The sequence below is a fragment of the Amphiura filiformis genome, chromosome 12 (genome assembly GCF_039555335.1).
Source record: "Amphiura filiformis chromosome 12, Afil_fr2py, whole genome shotgun sequence".
Taxonomy (NCBI): domain Eukaryota; kingdom Metazoa; phylum Echinodermata; class Ophiuroidea; order Amphilepidida; family Amphiuridae; genus Amphiura; species Amphiura filiformis.
In genome coordinates, this window is record NC_092639.1 from 57,656,513 (window position 1) to 57,677,458 (window position 20,946).

Here is a 20,946-nt window from a genome sequence, read left to right on the forward strand (position 1 = left end):
GGATCCCTTAAGGCGGGATGTTTGAACTCGAAGATGTCAATAATGTAATATAGCATCTATTTCTTAGATAATAAAGATCGTGTAAAGGAGATGAATTTCTTTCTTTATTTTTCTTTTCTTTTTCCTTTTTTTTTCGCTTTTATAGTGCCTTTTTTCTTCTTTTTTTAATCAAGAAAGCTGCTTTGTCTTTTGAACCCTGTTTTGTTTTTGGATGTTGCTGCACATAATAAACAGTTTTAAACAATCAATTTATTTCTATCAATTAGATTTGTTCAGTTCATCTTAATTTCTTTGGATTTCGTTTTTCTTTCCCTTTCTTTCTTTCTTTCCTTTCTTTCTTTTTTCGCTTGCATGATCAGGCTATAGGGTCCGACGCATAAATGACATCTATCTTAAAGGAGTATTTCGTGATCCTAGTATCATCTTTTTATGACATTTTTAGTAGACATGGTAGATATGCTTGAAAAAATCTTATTCCCAAAATTTCAGTTGATTCCGATTTTGCATTATGCGAGTTATGCATGACTATGTGTATTACACTGCTCCATAGGCCACTGTTGTAATTTCGTTCTGGTACACCAGAACGTAATTCAAAATTGACGATATTTTTGCTAGACTAATTAAATCTGCAAGAATTATTTTTTGGACATAAACATTATGTAGCCAGAGGTTTCCAGTGGTATAAAAATCTCAATTTTTTGAGAAAAGTGAGGGATAATAATAATAATAATAATAATAATAATAATAATAATAATAATAATAATAATAATAATAACTTTATTTATACACGGTAAAACATGTTCAATACAATATTGATCTTCCACATGTCCGTGTGGATATTAAAACATTACTAAAATATAAAATATAAAAGTTTGTTAAAAGATAATTATAATGCAAAAATGTACATAGACTAATACAATATTTCACTAAGAGACAAAAAAATTATAATAAATGAATATGATAAAAATAATCTGCATTCATCCTCATATCATTGTTATTCTTCTTCTTCTTATTATTATTATCATATTATTATCATTATATTATATTATTAAATAAACTTTGTTTATATTATTAACATTGTTATTATTATTATTATCATATTATTATTATCATCATATTATATTATCAAATTAACTTTGTTTATATGTTTTGTGTTACTCCCCATTGGATGTTGTGTCATACTTTCATTGTTTTTAATTTTATCCATTGCTTGTTGACGCTTGTATCCTTTTGGATCCATCCTTTGGTCGTCAGTTGGAACAAATTTTCACTGTTTTTGTACATATTATAATTAATAATTAAATATAAAATAGTAAGAAATTATAGTGAAACCATCACTAGATAAAGTGCTCAACTATAAAATATAGGAGCGAAATATATTATTATTAGTGAAATTACCACATTAAATATAAAATATAAATTTATTATTATTATTACTATTTATTATTATTACTATTTTTATCATTGAATTCTAATTATTTCATTATTTTGGGTAAGCCTGCTGCTAAAATATCTGGCCTGTAATATATACTGAGAAAAAAAAAATCGTTCCTCTATTTTGTTATAAAATATCCTTTCTTTCCTTCCTTCCCGGGTTTTATCATCACTTAATAATTGCATTCCCGTCGGCCCCAGCACTATAAACATACTACGTCGCACCGCCGGGAGTTCAAGCAATCGATCGTGCATCAATCAACAGCAGCACAATACCAGCGGTATAAAAGGGGCGAAAGTGCACGGGTGCGAAATGGAAAGGGGGCGAAAGTGCACGGGTCCGAAATTGAAAGGGTGCGAACCGTCCAGCATTCGTGTAGGTTTGTGAAGGTTGTCATTCTAAAAATGTAAATGAACTTTCATTTGACTTGCAATTTCTCACGAAGTACAAAATTTCTCAGAATTGAATCTAACATTCCAAATGAACTTGTTAAAAAAATGGTTACAATACAAATGTAGCACTTTTTTATTTTCATGCAACTTTTAACTTAAAAGTACTTTCTTCAGGAAATGCCAGTTGAAATAAATACCCCCCCCTGGAAGAAATGACCTTAATCTCCCACACACATGCAGTGCACACTTTTAAAAGCGTGCCACTTTGAAATTCGGAAATTCAATAAAACTAAAAGCATGGTTTTAAACTTTGTGGGTAAAAAAGTGTGGAATGATATAAAGCGCTGGATTCAAATAAAAAGCATGGGGCTTGTTTTTCCAAACCCGCAAACCACATTGCAAAATAAAATATGATTGCAGTGCCAATCCACTAGGCTGACATACCACAAATAGCTGTAGTCGGAAATGGTGCACGTGTTACTCTCTTTGCTTTGCATACATCCGCAATGTCAACCAATTACAGGGGACAGTATCATATAGTTGCGATGACATTTGCTACAGCCAACTCGTATGCGTGTGCACTGGGCTTTCCCAAAAATTCAAAAATTGCAATGAAAGCTGGTGATTGGTTATCGTCATGTTAGCATGAAATTTGCTTCCAAATGGTAAAAAGTGGTGGGGGTCAGGACTTTTCAATAAAAAGGTACCTAAAAAAGGTGGGGTTAAATAAAAGGGTGGGGTATAACCCTATTGCCACTACATGTATGACACAATTTCAAATGGGGTTACCTTAATAAGTGGCTCCATTTGAAATCTACACCCTCTGTGTAGGAGATTAAGTTAATGTCTTCCAGAAGGGGTGTATGGATTTCAACTGGAATAACCAAATGTTGTCTCTAGTTTGTTGCAAAAACCAAGATGGAGATTATGGCGAAAGTGTGGGGTCAGAATACGTAAATTTTACATCTACATGATTGTAGGCTTTATGTTTGATTTGTTATTATACATGTACTTTTAATTAAGGTTTTAATTTAATTACATTTGTACAAAGTATGCATAGATGCCAACATTTAGGAACTAAAAACAGTAAAGGCCCTAGCCAATAGGCTGGGGTTTGAGGGATAGTGTCCCGATGAGGGTGTCCTCAAAGGCTCCTGGGTTGTAGCATTTCAAGGACTCAAGGAAAGCCTTTTATAGCACATGTTTACCATTTCTATAAACTTTTTGCTGTTTTTGTAAGACTAAAATCGTACCCTCTACAATTTAATCATTAATGTTGGTATCTATGGTCCGTATGCACAAAAGAGTTAGACCAGGTCTAAAGTTAGACCTGGTCTAAGTGGAATTTAGTTCCATCAGGAATGGTACTGTACTATTATATTTCCTTCCATTAGTAGCTAGCAAATTCTACAGATTTTAATGCAAAGTTCAAAAATAATACAAAATAACTTACGCAAATGTAAAGGAAAATGTCCTTTCTCCTGAGACTAAATTCCACTTAGACCAGGTCTAACTTTAGACCCGGCCTAACTCTTTTGTGCATACGAGTCTGTTTAATCCTTTTGTTATTTTAAGGACAAAATTGCACTCAGCACTTTTTTCTCATTTTTTGAGTCGGACTATTTCAGTCGTCCTCATCTACTTGCCTGGCACGAATCTTCCGCTTTCCTTTACCTTTACTAAACTTAATCTGAGGCATTTCTTGAATTGGTTCTGCCTCAATGTCCATCTTTGTATCAACTTCTGAACTAGCAACCCTATTATCTTTACCAGCAGCTGATTGGCTACTTGACGATTCTTTTGAATCTGATTGGCCAGTCTCTACTTGTGCTTTTGAATCCGATTGGTCAGCCTCTATTGAGGATGTTACAGCTGTTGAATCATCAGTGTCCAAGTCATCTTCTCCTAAATGGTTTAAAGATAAATTGGATTTACTTCTGGTAGAATCATCAGTCTCGTCACTAGTTTTGGTATGTTGCCTTGATTTTGGTTTCTTTGGCATACCAATAACATACTCGGACATCCTATACACATCCCCATAGTTCTTGCGCTTACCAGAAACCTCATCATCATCCTGCGTGGATACAGCTTTTGGTTTGTGAAACTCTATCTTTGGGCATCCACCGGAGGATGCTTCACTGTCATCTTCACGCTTCTGTTCTGTCTTTCTTTTTCTGAGGTCACTGATGAAGTCCAAAGCAACATTCCTGTTGAAGGAGTCACCGTACATACAGGTCTCTTCCAGACTGTACTTTTTCCATTTCTCCGGGTTCATTTTGTAGTCTGGCTGATGGAATCTGCCACGTGGTCTTGATGAGAAGCTTCCACGCTCCTGTCGTCTGGAGTCGTATCTACCTGGACCTCCATGTCTATAATGTCCTCTATCCTTGTCCCTATCTCTACTCCTGTCCCTATTCCTGTCATCATACCTGTGGGAAATATAGGAATCATCATGATAATATCCACAACTTTCCTATATTATCATCCAATTTTAAACCCATAAATATGTCATCAGGGGCGTAGCAAGCGGGTGGATGAAGTCCAGGGGCCCGAGCAAACACGAAAATGAAGTGGGTTAGGGATAGGGCTGACAAAGGTGAGGTTTCAAGGGCCCCGCACTGCTCCTTATCCATGGGCCCCCGAGGCTCTTGCTACGCCCCTGTATGTCATTCACATCCTGGGGGCGATTTCTCTAACTTTTATCCCATCCTATCTTCGGTAAAGCTGAATTTATACTCGATTGCGGATGCTGAACGATTGTTGCAATCGTTGCAATTGCGATTGCAGACAATTTTTTCAGAACATCCTTTGCTGTCAATAATTATTTTTTTATAAAAATGGCAAGTGCCCTCCCTTGCCCCCTAGCTATGCCACTGACCTGTAAATAACAATATATTAACTTTCTAATAATAACTTTTTACCTGTTGTCTCTTGAAGATCCACCATCAGATCTCCTATCCCTTTGCGAGGGAGGGAGACTAGGTTTCTTAAATCGTGGTTCACTCTCCCCAACATCCTCATCCTCGTCGTCATGACCACGCTTTTTGTCATCTTCTTTCCTTTTTGTCAGATCTGTTTGATATTTTTGCTCTAATCCTCCTAAGGAACCAAATATATCATCTGCCTTGGAGCGAAATGATGTGTTTTCTTGTATTTGGTGAAGCACGTAGGGAGTGACATTCTGAGGGGGATCGGCTGAATCTTCCATCATGTCAAATCTGTTGGGTAAAAAATCAAATATAATTAATTGTAAAAAATATAATTGGATTTCAACTTCTCACCACACAACATAAACAATGATAGATAGCCTGGTGAAAAAAACTCCACTGAGCATCCAGCATTTGCACCTGCGCCTTTGGTTTACTGTTCCAATGCTCTACCAAGTCAGCTATAGATGAGTTGACTTGTGACGTCATTGCTTGGCAGTATGCACACGCATCAATCATCACAATTTCCATTGTTTTTTACCTGGCAGTATGCGCCGTGCTTTAAATCTCCCGCCACATCACAATAAGGCTACTGAACAGTGTAGTGGTTGTTTGCAGTTCACTCAAGCATATCAATATACCAGTCCCTTGCCTTTGTTGATAAACATTGAGGTCAACTCATCTATTGAGTCAGCTGGAGAAGAGCAAAAGATTTGAAATCTATAGGTTCTCAGTTTGATTCCTGATCATCTTACATCTTCTGTTTCATCCAAAAGTACAGATAGAGGTTTTTTTCAAATCACTTCTGATATCATAGAATTTAGGCAACGAAAAACAACAATCACCCTGTTCTATGAGAGGACAGACCTTTTCTAGAGGTCATCCCTCTAGAGCAAGTTTATATTTGTTTAGCCCTGAGAGTCCCAGTTTTGAAGGACTTTTCTAGAGTGCTGTGTCCACTGGAGCAAATGACTAATATGAGTCCCATCTTCATTATTCAAGTTGTATCTCTATGTAGGTGAAAATGTAGCTGGTTTTTGAGCGCAAAAGTTTATGCAACCCTGTAACCCCTGTTCAAAAAATCTGGCTATGCCATTGTGTGTTGGATATGAATTAGCTAATGCATTAGCCAGTGATATAAAAATCTCAACTGTAGGGTAATTTTGATCCAAAGTTGAGGATCCTTGAGGACAGGAACGGGCCCTACTCGAACTTGAAAGTTCTACGGAAATGACCTGCTGACGGAACATAATCTTTACGCATTAATTTCATCAACACTCCTTACCAACATAAGACAACCGTTGACTCTGTAGATACAGTATCATTTCCTCTTTTATTATCTTACATTGATCCATTAAATCTGTCTTTAAAATTTCTGATACGCATCGTCGGAAAATGGCAAATTAATTGTAGGTATGAAAGGTGAATTCAAATTTGCCATCACACTGCATCATTTTATATATCAAATTAAAGCCCTTGAGTAAAGAAAGCCAAAACTGAAAACCTTTTAGTCATAGCACTTTCTGTAGCAAAGATACATCTTGTCAAAGATTGACTTTCATCAAAAAGATTCAGCTAACTAAACAGCATTTCGGTGGTGCTTCCGGGGCACTTCAACTTTGGAGGTGACGCGTATGTAGGGCTGTTAAGACCCCCTTTTCAGCATCGCTGTCACCCAAAGACCCCATATTTTTTACTTAACACATGCTCTGTCCCGCTCTGTCACCCGAAGACCCCTATTTTTCCATTTGATCTGTCACCCAAAGACCCTTACAAGTTCAATTTGAGCAGCAACTTTCATTTACCACTGATTTTGTTACTTATTTTGAAAAAACAATGACATTTGAAGCCATTTAGAACTAAAAATTCGATTTTCGAGGTTTCTGTGGCGCTTTTTCGGTTCTCACCCAAAGATTCCATTTCAAAAAAGGTCATGTTCTCACCCAATGACCCCATATTTTTTACATTTGCTCTCACCGAATGCCAAAAATCATGCTCTCACCCATGACCCCATATTTTTACATTTTGCTCTCACCAATGCCCCTTAGTGCGAAAGTGCCAGCCCTACACCTATATCCATTTCAAATTGAAGTGCCCCCGGTGCTTCTAGATCTTAGTCTCATGATGATAGCAGCTTTTCTATGTGGAATTGCTATCAAAATCCCTCTAAAATTACATGTGCGAGTGTCTCATCATATATTTGGGTCAAGTGAAGTATAGACAACATATTTATGTAGGTTTCATTGACCTAGTCTGCTGTTCTTTTAATTTCTATGTAAATAATAAATATGTATTGTGTTTGGGCCCCGGTCTAGGCAAATTTGGCTGACTAGCAAATGTGTTAACTAAGGTTTGCCTCTCATACATTGTACCAATAAATTGTTTGGCTTCGTCGGTCAGATCCGCCATGTCCTGTCCTGAACTAGAAACTTTAAACTGCCTGAGGCGCCAGACACACACTGCCAGAAGGGAACAGGCCTAAAGCGATGATCATTGGCACCAACATCAACTTTTTTTCGAGAAAAGTGGGGGATGATGCTGCGCCTGTGCTAGCTCGAGATATAGCTAAAATACAGGTTTACATTTACTATCTTACATTATCTTGCTGTATTTCAGCTAGAGCACCATAGGTAGAGAACCCAGGTATTTTTGGAGAACAATACTGTTACGTAAGTTGAAGAAGAAACCCACCCCGGAACCCGCCCTACTCATTATTTCATTGTACTTATTGCAATGTGCCATAACACATTACGTAATCAACATAGGACGTAGTGAGTGGATAAGAAACTGACAGCGGAGGATACGACGACACACCGATTTTTAGTTGTCAATCATGACTTGCCGCAACGTCTTTTAGTATTTTACTGCATGGCATTCTGCAAGCACCATGACAAATTATGCCGTATTTTTCCAAAGATCATCTCATATGAAGTAAGCTGAATGTGATCTGTACTTTTGTAACATTCCGATCGCTTTTGATCACCTATTATCGGTGAATTTGCTTGAACACATGTGACTGTGAGTTCATGTTGTGTAAACATAATTAGCATGGACACAAATGAAATTACGATGCAATACAATGCAATTTGAATGCGCAGCAGATCTATAGAAATAAGGCTGCCCGCTTTTAGGTAGAATTAGACTACAACTCAGTTTCAGTTTATTTTTTTCACCATACAACTGGCATGACTGGCCTGTGCTGTGGATCACGAAATGCCCTTAATTTTATTTAATGTATGACATTGAAGACCGAGTTCCAGTCTACACCATGCACTAGTTCCAGTAACTGTAACTCGTCATACCTAGGTCCGTAGATGACATTATGATAAAGACTGAAGTCTTGCTGGCAGGATTACACCTAGCCTGAGTCCCTGGCCTCTCACTCGCAAAATGGCGGACAAACATGGCGGCGGCTCGTTCGAGGCCTGAGAACGATCCGTGCATTTTTATGGAGGACTTTTTCATGCGCGACCCTGTATATACAGGGTCGCGCAAAACTTTCAACTCTCTAATTGGTATGTTGAAATCTCAGCGCGCCTATTATCCATATATGGACTTATACAGTCCATATATAAAATATAGCCAGAGATCAAACAAATCAGCGCCATTTCGTCGAAATTCAACCACGGCGCCGTGTGGAAGACACATTTTTGGACAGGCTATACCGATTTGTGGAATAATAAACAAGGTATAATGAACGGCAAGTGTTCAAACATCGCTTGGACCAAACTGGAAGCGAAGAAAGAGTTGTACATAATCTGTGTACACTGTGCTTATTAATAATATGCTATACTTTTATTACATGTCATGGTGATGATGTTGTTTTTATTTTACGTACTGTCTGAGCCTGAGTGACGACAAATTTAATCAACTCTATTCTAGTATAAAACAAGTTCATTCTTGCGGCAGTGTGTCTTTCTCCCGGGTCTTTCTGTCTGCATCTCAAGTTGCCGTGCAAAAATGGACAATTCAATGCACCATGACCGTGTGCATGCATGCAAACCGTGTTACGGGTGGCATACATGGCATCACTTTGTCATTGAATGATCGATTGTACTTGTAGACAGGCCTATATAGCATCTGACTTGGTAAGAGAATAACATACTGCTACTTGAAAATATCGTGTCACTGCAATCATTTAATGATCAAAACTCTGCGACTTCCATGCAAGACTCTCCATCATTCATGTCATGTCTTTAATCAATTTAATGTCATGAATGCAGAATGTTGTACCAACAAAACATTTAGCGGATAGCCGTAGCACAGCGAGGCCTAGGCCCGAGGCTAACCTGGAGAAATCAGTTGATTTGCTTTTATAATTTATCTGTTCATGCTGTTAGACTGTGCCTGATGTCATGATTTTTGCCCGGGATTGTTGCATGCTAGTTCCAACTTCCAACATGTCCAAAGTCATGAGGTGTACTCATGGTACTGGCACTGACTGGAGAGTTTTACGCTGATGTTGACACTGTTACCGCCATGGCCATGTCATCATTATTATTGACTGTGTATACTGACTGTGACATGGACATGGACATGAGTACTATATGCCGAGATCTGACTGAACAAGCACCAATTAATGGCATACCGCATGAGTATACAATGTGTCATCCTGTCAGAAGCTGCAGGCCTACAAAAGAAAAAAACGGTAAGCAAAAACATGACAACAGTTGTGGCCTAGTTGAACATGATGTCCTCTCCTGAGGTCTGGAATATAATTAGGCCCTGCCCTACGTTAGCCCCTGTTGGCCTAAAACATACTAGCAAGTCATGACTGTAGTATACTAAAAGTCCTAGCATATCCACCCCGAGCGTTAGTATGCTAGCATGAGCTGCATCCATGACATTTTTTCCATTATTTTCATGGAAAGAAAGTCAACTATTTATAGAAATTATCAAAATTTAAATTTAACCTCTCAAAATTTACCAGACACTCCCTGTTTGTCCATAGACCATTTAAAACATGGTCTACGGTTTGTCTAACGTAATAAGGGGATGTCATTTTCTTCGACAGGGGGGGGGTCATGATGTAAATTTTTTTATGATCCCCCTATCGCGGGCAAATTTTTTTATGACCCCCATAAAAGAATGCCTGCGGAGCGCGCGAACATTTTTAGTCACCAACCTTCAATAATTCTATAACCCCCCTATTTTGGGTGAACACAAATTATAACCCCCTATATTTGGTCTAAAATTGTATGACCCCCCCAGTATATTCATGACCCCCCTTAGGGGGCTGTCATTTTCTACGGAGGGGGTGGGTCATGATTCAGAATTATGTCGGTGACCGGAGTAAATTTTTTCCTGCCCCCCCCTCTCAGTTCCAAATTTTTTTTGCCCCCCCCCCCCTTCCGCCTACACAGACTGACTACAAATTATTCATCACTGGAACTAAAGGGGCTGTCATTTTCTTCAAAAGGGGGTCATGAATATACTGGGGTCATAGAATTTTGATACCAAAAAGTTAACAACCAAAATAGGGGGGGGGTGGTTATAGACTGGTGACTCAAAGGGCTGGTGACTCAAAATTTTTGCGCACTGTGCGCGCATTCTTTAGCTTCAAAACCAAAATGTGTGCGCAATCTTTTGTTATACAATACAAGATTTTTGCGCGCTCCGCGTCCTTCTTTACACTTACGATCAAAATTTTTAACGTGTTTCACGCACTCCGCTCTAAAATTTGGGCACGCTCGCGCCTTACTTCCGCCATGAATAATTTGTCTTCAGTCTGTATAGGCGGAAGGGGTCATAAAAGTTTTGACCCGCGATCGGGGGTCATTAAAAATTTAGCTCGCGATAAGGGGGTTGTAAAAAATGACATCCCCCCTAAGGCACGAAGCGCGCAAAAACTTTAATGCGAAAAAAGTGTTTGGATCGCGTTAAAAATTTGATTGTAAGTGCAAAGGTGCGCGAAGCGCGCCAAAATTTTGAATAATTCATATAACTAAAGATTGTGCATACATTTTGATCGTAAGTTAGAAGATTGCCCGCACAACGCGCGAAAATTTTGGGTCACCAGCCCTTCTATACAAGGCGGTTCTCGAACCACGAGTCTCGCCTGCTTTCGCAACCGCCTGCTTTTGTGATTACTTTTGGTAGAGGTAAATGAATTTGGCGGTTATTGGCTAAACGATTATCTGGCTGATGGTGACTGTGCCCACCAAGTTTCATGCCCATGCAACAGTTTTTACTAATTTGACCCTGGTGACCCTGAAATGACCTTCCAAAACTTTGGCTCTAAATGTTGACTGTATCCACTAAGTTTCATACCCACACGACAGTTTTTACTAATTTGACCTCAGATGACCCCTGGTGGCCTCGAAATGATCTTCCAAAAATTTGGCTTTAAATGTTGACTGTACCCACCTAAGTTTCATGCCCATCGACAGTTTTTACTAATGTGACCTCAGATGACCCCTGGTGACCTCGAAATGACCTTCCAAAAATTTGGCTTTAAATGTTGACTGTGCCCACCAAGTTTCATGCACATCCGATAGTTTTTACTAATTTGATCTCAGATGCCCCTTGGGGCCCCCGAAATGACCTTCCAAAAATTTGGCTTTAAATGTTGACTGTACCCACCAAGTTTCATGCCCATCCGACAGTTTTTACTAATTTGACCTCAGATGACCCCTGGTGACCTTGAAATGACCTTCTAAAAATTTGGCTTGAAATGTTGACTGTACCTACCAAGTTTCATGCCCATATGACAGTTTTTACTAATTTGACCTCAGATGACCCCTGGTGACCCCAAAATGACCTTCTAAAAATTTGGCTTGAAATGTTGACTGTACCTACCAAGTTTCATGCCCATACGACAGTTTTTACTAATTTGACCTCAGATGACCTCTAGAGGACCTCAGTGACCTTGACCCACTAACCAATACAAACCGGTTTTGTCTCGGGTCAAGATGCACCCACCCACCAAGTTTGAGAAGCGTAATTCTAGTCTCCGAGAAAATAGGCGAAAACCAAAACTTTAATCAAATTTGTCACACACACACACACGCACGCACGCACACACATACATACGGAAAAGTGATTATATAGTCTCCTGCCTTATCAGGCGAGACAATAATTCTATAACCCCACCCGTACCCCCATAATTTTGCTGTAAAAATTATAACCACCCCCCTATTTTTAGTCAAAAAATGCTATGACACCCCCCCAGTATATTCATGACCCACCCCCTTCCAAAGAAAATGACAGCCCCCTAAATAACCCGATAAATAATGACCATGTACAAATGATGTACATGTACCGGTACCTGGAAATACAACTAGTTCTAATTTTCTTTTCATTTTAATAAAAACAAACTCAAATGATTTTTTTTTTCAAACTCTAAAATCTACTGTTAAAGAAGGCTAAGCATTCTTCTGGTTTTGACATGGTCTTGACAGGTACCGGTATTAAATGTATACATGAATGAAATACAATAAAATATTAGATCAAGTCGCATCATCACGCAACAAAAATTATGAATTTAAAACATTTCATTTGACTTTCTACTGTGGGTGCACCGTAAAACTCGGCTGTACATTCTCGACGGCGCGGCATATAAAAGCGTGGACTGTGTTATAAATATTGTTCACTGTAACTGCAAATATAAGAAACAAGCCTACCATCCATTTTGAAGTAATTAAAAAACAACAACAACAACACAAAAACAATGGAGCCTTCGGGCGACACACAAGCTCTTTATTTGTTTTCATGTTCGGTGGCTTCGGCCAGGTTAGTTTGGGCTGTTTAACATGAAATTTGTTACACACGATGATGAACCACAAACAAAAGTAGGCGTCTTGCGAAATAATTAAACTGATGATGATGAAAATTGAACGTAGGCCTAAGAAAGAAAACAAAGCAAAAATATGCCCAATTAAAACCGGACCAACATGACGGCCGAGTGAAACTTGAAGAAGTCAGAGCAGAATCAGAATGGTGAAAGGAAAATATAACAATAAAGCAATAGGCCTATTTAAAACTAAACAGTATTTATACTATTAATACTGATAGGCCTGGGGAATATAAATCGCAGGAAAGAAAGCAATTATCATACAAAAAGAGCAAGTTTAAAATTCATTAAAATTCCTTAAAAAACAGTTGGAAGATAATTTACCGGGAAATTTCCTTAAATGGCATTATTCTGCGTGCGGCCTGAAGCGCTGCAAGTCGCATAGCGTTTTATTAATGAGCTCAAAAGTCCTCCACGCTCAGAACACGTTTGGTGTTCAGTCCTCGTATACAGCACAGTGTAGCGGCCGTGCGTATATTCGAGACTGGAGGATTTAGTCTAGGACTACACCATGCACCAGGAGCCTACATCATCATGATCATAATTATGATGCATGCATGCATGCCATTGCAATATTCTATAATGATATGACTTTGCGTGTTTGTTTGTTTTCATGTTTGTGATGTGTTGTGTTGTGTTTTGTCTTGTCTTGTAGGTATACTGTTCCACGCCCCAAAGTCGGAGCTAAGTGGACAGGATCGGTGGTAGCGCGATGAAATTTCTGTGTTTACTTGAGGTAGTGCTTGTTGCCTTGAATAGCTTGTTGCTGGTAATATTTGTCGTTTCTTCCGGTAGTGAGTTCCAGTTTCTAATAGTGAGTGGGATGAATGAGTTCTTGTAGCAGTCTTTGCTGGTTTGAATGGGGATATAGCAGTTCTTATGAGAATGACGAGATATACGCTTGACCGGGTGCAGCAGGTTTTGTATCGGGATTGCTAGGAGACCCTCCGTGCCTTATGGAAGTTTGTGAGTCTGATGACTTTCCTCACGAGTAGCGAGGGTTCGATACCCAGTTCAGACATCATGTCTGTCACGCTACTGTAACGACCGTGAATCGCTCATGATGAATCTAACAGATCTTCTTTGAACAGCTTCCAATTTGTCAATGAGAATTTGTGTATAAGGATCCCATACGGCTGCACTGTACTCTAATATGGGTCTTATAAGAGTTATGTACGCAAGCAATTTGATGCGCCTACTACATGATTTTAGATTTCGACGAACAAAGCCAAGTGTACGGTTTGCCTTAGCAGTAACTCTTGAAATGTGCTGGTTCCATTTCAGGTCGTTGGAGATTTCAACACCTAAGTAACTGTGGCAAGATGTTTCCTGTAGTTGGGATCCATTCAATGAATAATTGTACTGAAGTGGAGATCTGGCATGGGTAATTCTCATCACAAAGCATTTTTTCTCGTTAAACCTCATTTGCCATTTATTCTGCCATTCAGTGAGCTTGTTGAGATCCTGTTGTAATTGATCTGCATCAGAAGAATCTGTGATTGTGCGATATAGAATGCAATCATCAGCGAAAAGGCGGATGTTAGATCTGATGTCATGTGGTAAATCGTTGATGAAAATAAGAAACCATAGGGGGCCTGTCACTGTGCCCTGGGGTACACTTGAGGTAACACTGGCCCACTCAGAACATTCACCATTCACAAGTACTCGCTGCTGTCTCTCAGTGAGGAAAGTTTTGATCCATTCATACAGCTTTCCTCTGATTCCATAATCGTAGATTTTGGCGAGGAGACGTTTATGTGGAACCTTATCAAAAGCTTTACGCAAAAATCCATGATTATCATGTCAGTCTGTTTGTTGGTGTTCGCTGTTGATGTAAGATCCTGAATGGTGGAGATCAACTGAGATTCGCAGGAGTGACCTTTTCTGAACCCGTGTTGTTCTTTGCATAGGATGTTGTTAAGGTCAAGATGTTCCATGACGTTTGAGTGCACGATGTGTTCCATTATTTTGCTGCAAACTGAAGTCAAACTGACCGGCCGGTAGTTCAGAGGTAGAGTGCGGTCACCTTTTTTGTGAATCGGGCTGATGTTTGCTTGCACCAATCTCTGGGTAGTCTACCTGTGTCCAGTGAAGATTTGAAGATGGTGGTTAAGGCTGGGGCTATTTCCTTGGCGGTTGTCTTCAGGACCCAAGGAGTAATTCCATCCGGACCCGCCGCTTTGTTCGGATTAGTCTCTTCCAGCAGTTTCCAGACGCCTTCTTCTTTGATGTCAAAGTCTGGAATACTAGTGATGTGACGACCAAGAGGTGTTGGTATGGGAATGTTGTCTGTGTCCTCCTGCGCAAAGACGGATTCGAATTGAGAATTAAGGAGGTGAGCTTTCTGCTTGTTGTCTGAAATCATCTGGTCACCATCCTTCAGAACTTGGATGCCACTGCTGTCTGCTTTCATGGATTTAATATAGCTGTAGAATTGTTTGGTGGATTCCAGGGTTGTGTCGTGGATATAGCGTCTCTTTCGCCGCCGAGAATTATATTTAATTTCCTTCCTTAGTTCTTTGTATCTTTGCTCTGTTTCAGGAGTAGGGTTGCGTTTCATGCTGTTGAAGGCACGTTGTTTCTGTTTGTATTTCCTCTTTAATTCCTGATTAATCCATGGTGGAGGTTTGTTGCCCGAGACCATCTTGGTGGGAATGTTAGTATTCACTGCTGATTGGACTCGTTCGGAGAACTCCGTCCACAGGCATTCAGTAGAGTCAACCCTGATGTCTTTGGTTTTGAAATCCTCACTTATTTGTTGGATCTCATTTTTTAAACCATCTACATCTGCCTTGCTATAGAGGAAGATTTTATGGGGTTTTCTTTTGCATTTCTTGGGTCTGGTGTTGATAGAGATAACTGGGATAGTGTCATGATCACTCATGCCTGGTATGTACTTGACATTATCAACAAGAGATGGGTTTGTGGTCATAAACAGATCCAAGATATTTTCACCTCTAGTTGGTCTATCGACCATCTGTTCAAAACCGAAATCGCTAACAAAGTCGAGCAACGATTGACATATGCTGGGGAATCTGCCACCCGCTTTGACGCTTAGGTCAGTCCAGTTAACATCGGACAGGTTGAAGTCTCCCCCCAACCAGACGTTGCTGTGACTCGGGATGTTGAGTTTGTTGAAAGAGACTCTAAGCTGTTCAAAGTATGCAGCGTTGTTATCTTGTGGCCTATAAAAGGCCCCAATAACAAGCGATTTGCAGCCTATCATGTCTATTTGTAACCACACTATTTCACACTCGCTATCTAGATCACATCTGTGTGTGGCAATTAAATCATCTTTAAAAACAATCATGACACCACCATAACTAGTGCCTCTCCTGGTATCAATCGGCCTATCCTTCCTCACAACATGATAACCTTTAGGGAGGATTTCACAATCATTAACCGAATCATCAAGCCAGGTTTCAGTGGCTATGATTATGTCAGGTTGGTCGACTTCGATGCTCACAGCAAGTTCAGAGGTTTTATTTTTCACACTCTGAAAATTAATTATCATTATCTTCATCTGAGGCTTGATAATTGGTGTGGCATCATTTTTGTTGTTAATTTTGTTTGGAGAGGAAGAGGCTAGTGGAGTTTCGAATGATTCATCAGAATCCACTGAGCCAGTTCTGGTGGTGTTAGTGCTAGAGTTGATTCCACTAGTGCTTGAATCTGAGAATCTAATGGCTGTGTCGAATAAAGAGGAAGCGAAGTTCCCCACACCGCACTGGCAGCAGTACCATGATTCTCTGCTGTTTAAGGCATCATAGATAAATGATCCCATATCAATACAATTTGTGTGGTACCATTCATTGCATTGGTCGCAGGCGACAGCCTTCTGACCCCATCTGCAGGCTTTGTTACAAATGTAACAAGGGAATTTTGGTGGTCCCGGATTAGGGTGGCAATCTCCTGCTTGCAGAATATTGATCATGCATAAGTAAGTGAGACATAAGTAAGCTTTCCTACCCGTTTGAGGAACAATATACCTCCTTCTATCCAGAAGAGCAAGGTAGAACTTATGCTCAGGTTTAGAAAACATGCTCACTTTAGACTTAATGGTCAGGGCATACCTGGAATCACAAAAATTATCAGAAGTATCAAGAGTATAGGTCATGTCACACTCTTTATACAACGAGAATACTTGATATGTGAGAGCGTTATCCAATGGTGATGAAATGTCCAATGGGGACGCATGGTACATAGTAGTGCCTACAATGGCGTCAAAAACACAATCCATGCTATCTAATGGGGATATACTGTTATCCAATGGGGAAACAACATGCATGTACGTAAATATGATGGTATCAAAATCACAAGTCACATTTTCCAATGGGTAAACCTGGTTGTACCTGATAAAGCTATCCAATGGGGATATACTGTTATCCAGCAGGGGTACAAGGTACACAAGAATGGTAGCGTCAAAAACACAAGTCATTTTGTCCAATTGGGAAGCATGGTTGTACCTGGAAGTACTATCCATTCGGGATATACTATTATCCAATGGGGATACATGGTACATAGAAATAGTAATGTCATAATCAAACATACAAGTCATGTTATCCAATGGGGATACATGGTAATTTGAAGTACTATCCAATGGCGATGTACTGATATCCACTGGGGATACCTGGTACATAGAAATAGTAATGTCATAATCAAAAACACAAGTCATGTTATCCAATGGGGAAACATGGTTAGAAGTACTGTCCAATGGGGATGTACTGATATCCAAACTGGATTCACTGCTCATAGTAATGGTATCAAAAACACAAGTCATGTTATCCGATGGGGAAACATGGGAATTTGAGGTACTATCCAATGGGAATACATCATACATGGTGCCAAAAACACAAATCATATCCAGTGAGGATACATGGTGATTAGGAGTATTATCCAATGGGGATGTACTGTTATCCAATAAGGATTCATGGTTCAAAGCAATGATACCAAAAACACAAATCATGTTATCCAATGGGGATACATGGTTAGAAGTACTATCCAATGGGGATGTACTGTTATATCTGGATTCACTGTTCTTCATTGTAATGGCATCAAAAACACAAGTCATGTTATCCGATGGGGATACATGGGAATTTGAGGTACTATCCAATGGGATTACAAAAACATCATACATGGTGTCAAAAGCACGAGTTATATCCAATGAGGACACATGGTGATTAGAAGTGTTATCCAATGAGGATTCATGGTTCAAAGCAATGGTATCAAAAACACAAGTCATGTTATACGGTGACATATGGTATCAATATCACAAGTACTATACAATGGCGATACATTATGCCTGATATCAAATTCAAAAACACAATTCATGTTATCCAATGAGGAAACATGGTGATTTGAGGTATTGTCCACTAGGGATATACTGCCATTAACAGGGCATGAATTTTAAAAAACAGCAGGTGTGCTACAAATCGCACTCCTGGAAATAGTCAGGCGAGCTACAGGTGTGCTGTTAATTGCACTCGGTGAGGATTTTAGGTGTGCTATCATTTGCACTCGGTAAGAAGTTTAGGTGGGCTATTTGAATTATTGCACTTGATATTCAGATAAGAAGCATTGGTGTTGAATGTGGGACTACAATGTACAGAAAGACAGGGAAGGGAGAAAGAAAAAAAAGAAAAGGAGAAAAAAGGGAAGGGAGAAAGAAAAGGAAAAAAAGGAAAGAAAAAAAAAGAAAAAAAACCAAGGGCCTAAATAAAACATAAATACACTGCTTAAATACATAAAATTATTTATTATTTCGTACATAATCATAAACCCCATAGCCCCTCCCCAACAATTACTATGCAAACCACGCCCGTAAAACATGTTTACTATATTCACCCATTGCAAAAGTCGCCAAATTCGTACTACACAAAGTGCCACTTCACTCACTTTTTGCGCAAGGCACCCCTCCAATCTCATCTAACCAAACATTTTTATGTACAAAAAACTACATTTATTCACCGTGTGCACAATTTAACTCACCGTTAAACTCTGTTAGTTAGATATTTGGAGAGTAGTTTCCGAAAAATCAGTTCAAAGCGCCACTTTCAAATTCACTAGAAAGTCGTCAAAATTTGCCGCGAACAAGTGCCAATCATGTGTGTTGGTACCATGCGCAATGGAGCTTCAGTTTTCACTAGACTTGGAAACCTACGGCATGGAAACACCGTGGTTATCAGCGAATCGCAAATTGCCCTTTTCATTGTTGACCTGCTTGTGAACTACGACCTGACAGTAAAACATGTGACTTTTTTTAATTACGTTATAGGAACACGGTCATCAGTACTATTTTCGTTACATATTTTATGCATGTGAAGAATATTACGGGGATGAATTTGAAGGCTGAATTTGAAGGCTGCAACTTTGGAAACTCCTTCAGGTGACAAGGTGCGCTATAAATCGCACTCGGTAAAGTGATTTAAGGTGGGCTCTATGCGCGCGATCGCACTCGCGCGCCTTAAAATGCATGGCCTGCATTAAACATGTCAAATGTGAATATATGGTGCATAGTTATCATAGTATCAAAAATACAAGTTACGTTATCCACTGGGGATACGTGGTTCATATGACTATGGGTAAAAGTATCAAAAACATAGGTCATGTCATCCCATAAGGATAGGCCTACATGGTGGTACATTGAATTGTAGGTACTACTATCCGCTAGGGATATCATGTTATCCAGTAAGGATACATGGTACATATTATCATCAAAAGTAACACAAGTCATGTTTTCCAAGTGAGATACTTGAAATGTATACTTCAGGTGAGATACTTGAAATACGGTATGTGAGTAGCAATATGGGGCTTACAAGTAGATAAGCCTTGATACTCATGGTCATTAAGATGATAATCCTGATCATGAGGATAATATTGATACTCCTGATCATGAAGATGATCAAGGTATCCATTCAAGTATCTGTCATATTCATTATTTACAATTACATTTGTATGCATTAGAAAAGAACAAAATATCATCAATGAAATATGGCTCACAATAATTTTGGACTCCATAATTGTAAATGGAGATCACTTCCATAAGGCAAAAGGAACTTTGGGCAGGTCCCTTCGCTCCCCCGATACTATTCCCCACTACAACCCGGCCGTTCGCGTTTTACTCAGCCATTGTTGCTATTCCCGCCGCCATTTTTAAAAATCAATAATACAGGTGCACACAAAATGGCGACTATCACTGTTTAGATCATACGATGAAAATTGAACATCAGAATACAACTCAAATCACGAAGAAAACTGAAAAATCACCGGTTACAGTTTGTCACTGGTGTTTTACAAACCACTAGATTCCATTCAAATTAGATCGAAATCGTCACTTTCAAACCCACTAGAAAGTCGCCAAAATTTGCCGCGACCACGTGCGAATCATCTGACCTCTTCCGGGTTATGATCAAGTTTAACCTTTTGACTTGGCCTTGTAAGCTTTGGAACTGTTTCTAACTCGATCTAATTCCCCAAAAAAAATATTTTCAAAAACATCGCCGTAAAATTGACTACCGGTAATGAATTTCCAAAATGGCGCCGGGTGCGCGATTTCCCCTATGCTGAGAGAGGCTGAATATTGCGCATGCTCAGGTAAGGAATGCTCACATACCTACCTTACTACTATTTTAGTATTTTTACTATACTAAAATGCAGCAAACCTTTTACGAGCGTGACTACCGTGATGTTGCAAATTCGGCGCTAACAACACGTACGGCGCACAGTTCATTCATAAATTTCCACTCAGCAACAATATATCGCCTTAGCAGCCAATCAGAGACAAGTGCGTGCAACGCAGTATATACGCGATGTATTGATGTATTGATGATGCCGGTGTGAGGTGCACCGACAGTCCCCCTGGGGATTTTGTCGGTGGGCCTCTCACTGGTGTTATTCTTGCCATTCTAATGTTGTTTGCTTGCAGCTGGTCTGCTGTTTTATGCATATTATTCATTTATTGTTTGTATAATTCGTAAGTTAAAATCATTTATTGTAAATTAAGTTTGGTAGTTTTTAAATCTGTAAAGCGCATTGAGGAATCTGAGATTCACAATGCGCTATATAAATGCTGTTTTATTATTATTATTATTATTATCGTTACAATACGCGCTCGTCTAAGGTTTTCTGCATTTTAGTATACACTGTATCATCAATCATCACTGATATACTGATAATAATGGTATGAATCTTCTGTCAACTGCACATCATTCCTTCAGTGCTTGACCACTAAAACTTACACAAATGCAGGTGCAATACTAAGCAATGTTAAAGATGTATCAAAAAACAGAAATACAGGCAGTCTATCTCATTTTACAGTGTTTTGCTTGCTGTTTGTTTTCCCATGTTCTTCCAATGGAGGCGGCCATATTTTTCTCCCATGACCTTTGACCACAAATAATG

At 39.2% G+C, this 20,946-nt stretch overlaps 1 protein-coding gene across 1 annotated transcript; it reads right to left on the reverse strand.

Annotated features, from left to right (window-relative positions):
* Positions 1-1,830: 1,830 nt before the first annotated feature.
* On the reverse strand, positions 1,831-20,938 carry LOC140166479 (uncharacterized). Its single transcript, XM_072189957.1, has 3 exons — positions 20,784-20,938; positions 4,749-5,045; positions 1,831-4,256 (listed from the first exon to the last, which is right to left on the reverse strand). Exons 2-3 carry the CDS (start codon positions 5,036-5,038, stop codon positions 3,452-3,454), a joined length of 1,095 nt encoding a protein of 364 aa, XP_072046058.1. The 5' UTR covers positions 5,039-5,045; positions 20,784-20,938; the 3' UTR covers positions 1,831-3,451.
* Positions 20,939-20,946: the final 8 nt, after the last annotated feature.

Excerpts from the sequence above, each read along its gene's own strand:
- LOC140166479 (XM_072189957.1), bottom strand. The coding sequence starts at position 5,038 with ATGATGGAAGATTCAGCCGATCCCCCTCAGAATGTCACTCCCTACGTG. Across the intron at positions 4,257-4,748 it reads GGATCTTCAAGAGACAACAG|GTATGATGACAGGAATAGGG; the intron begins GTAAAAAGTTAT and ends TATTTCCCACAG.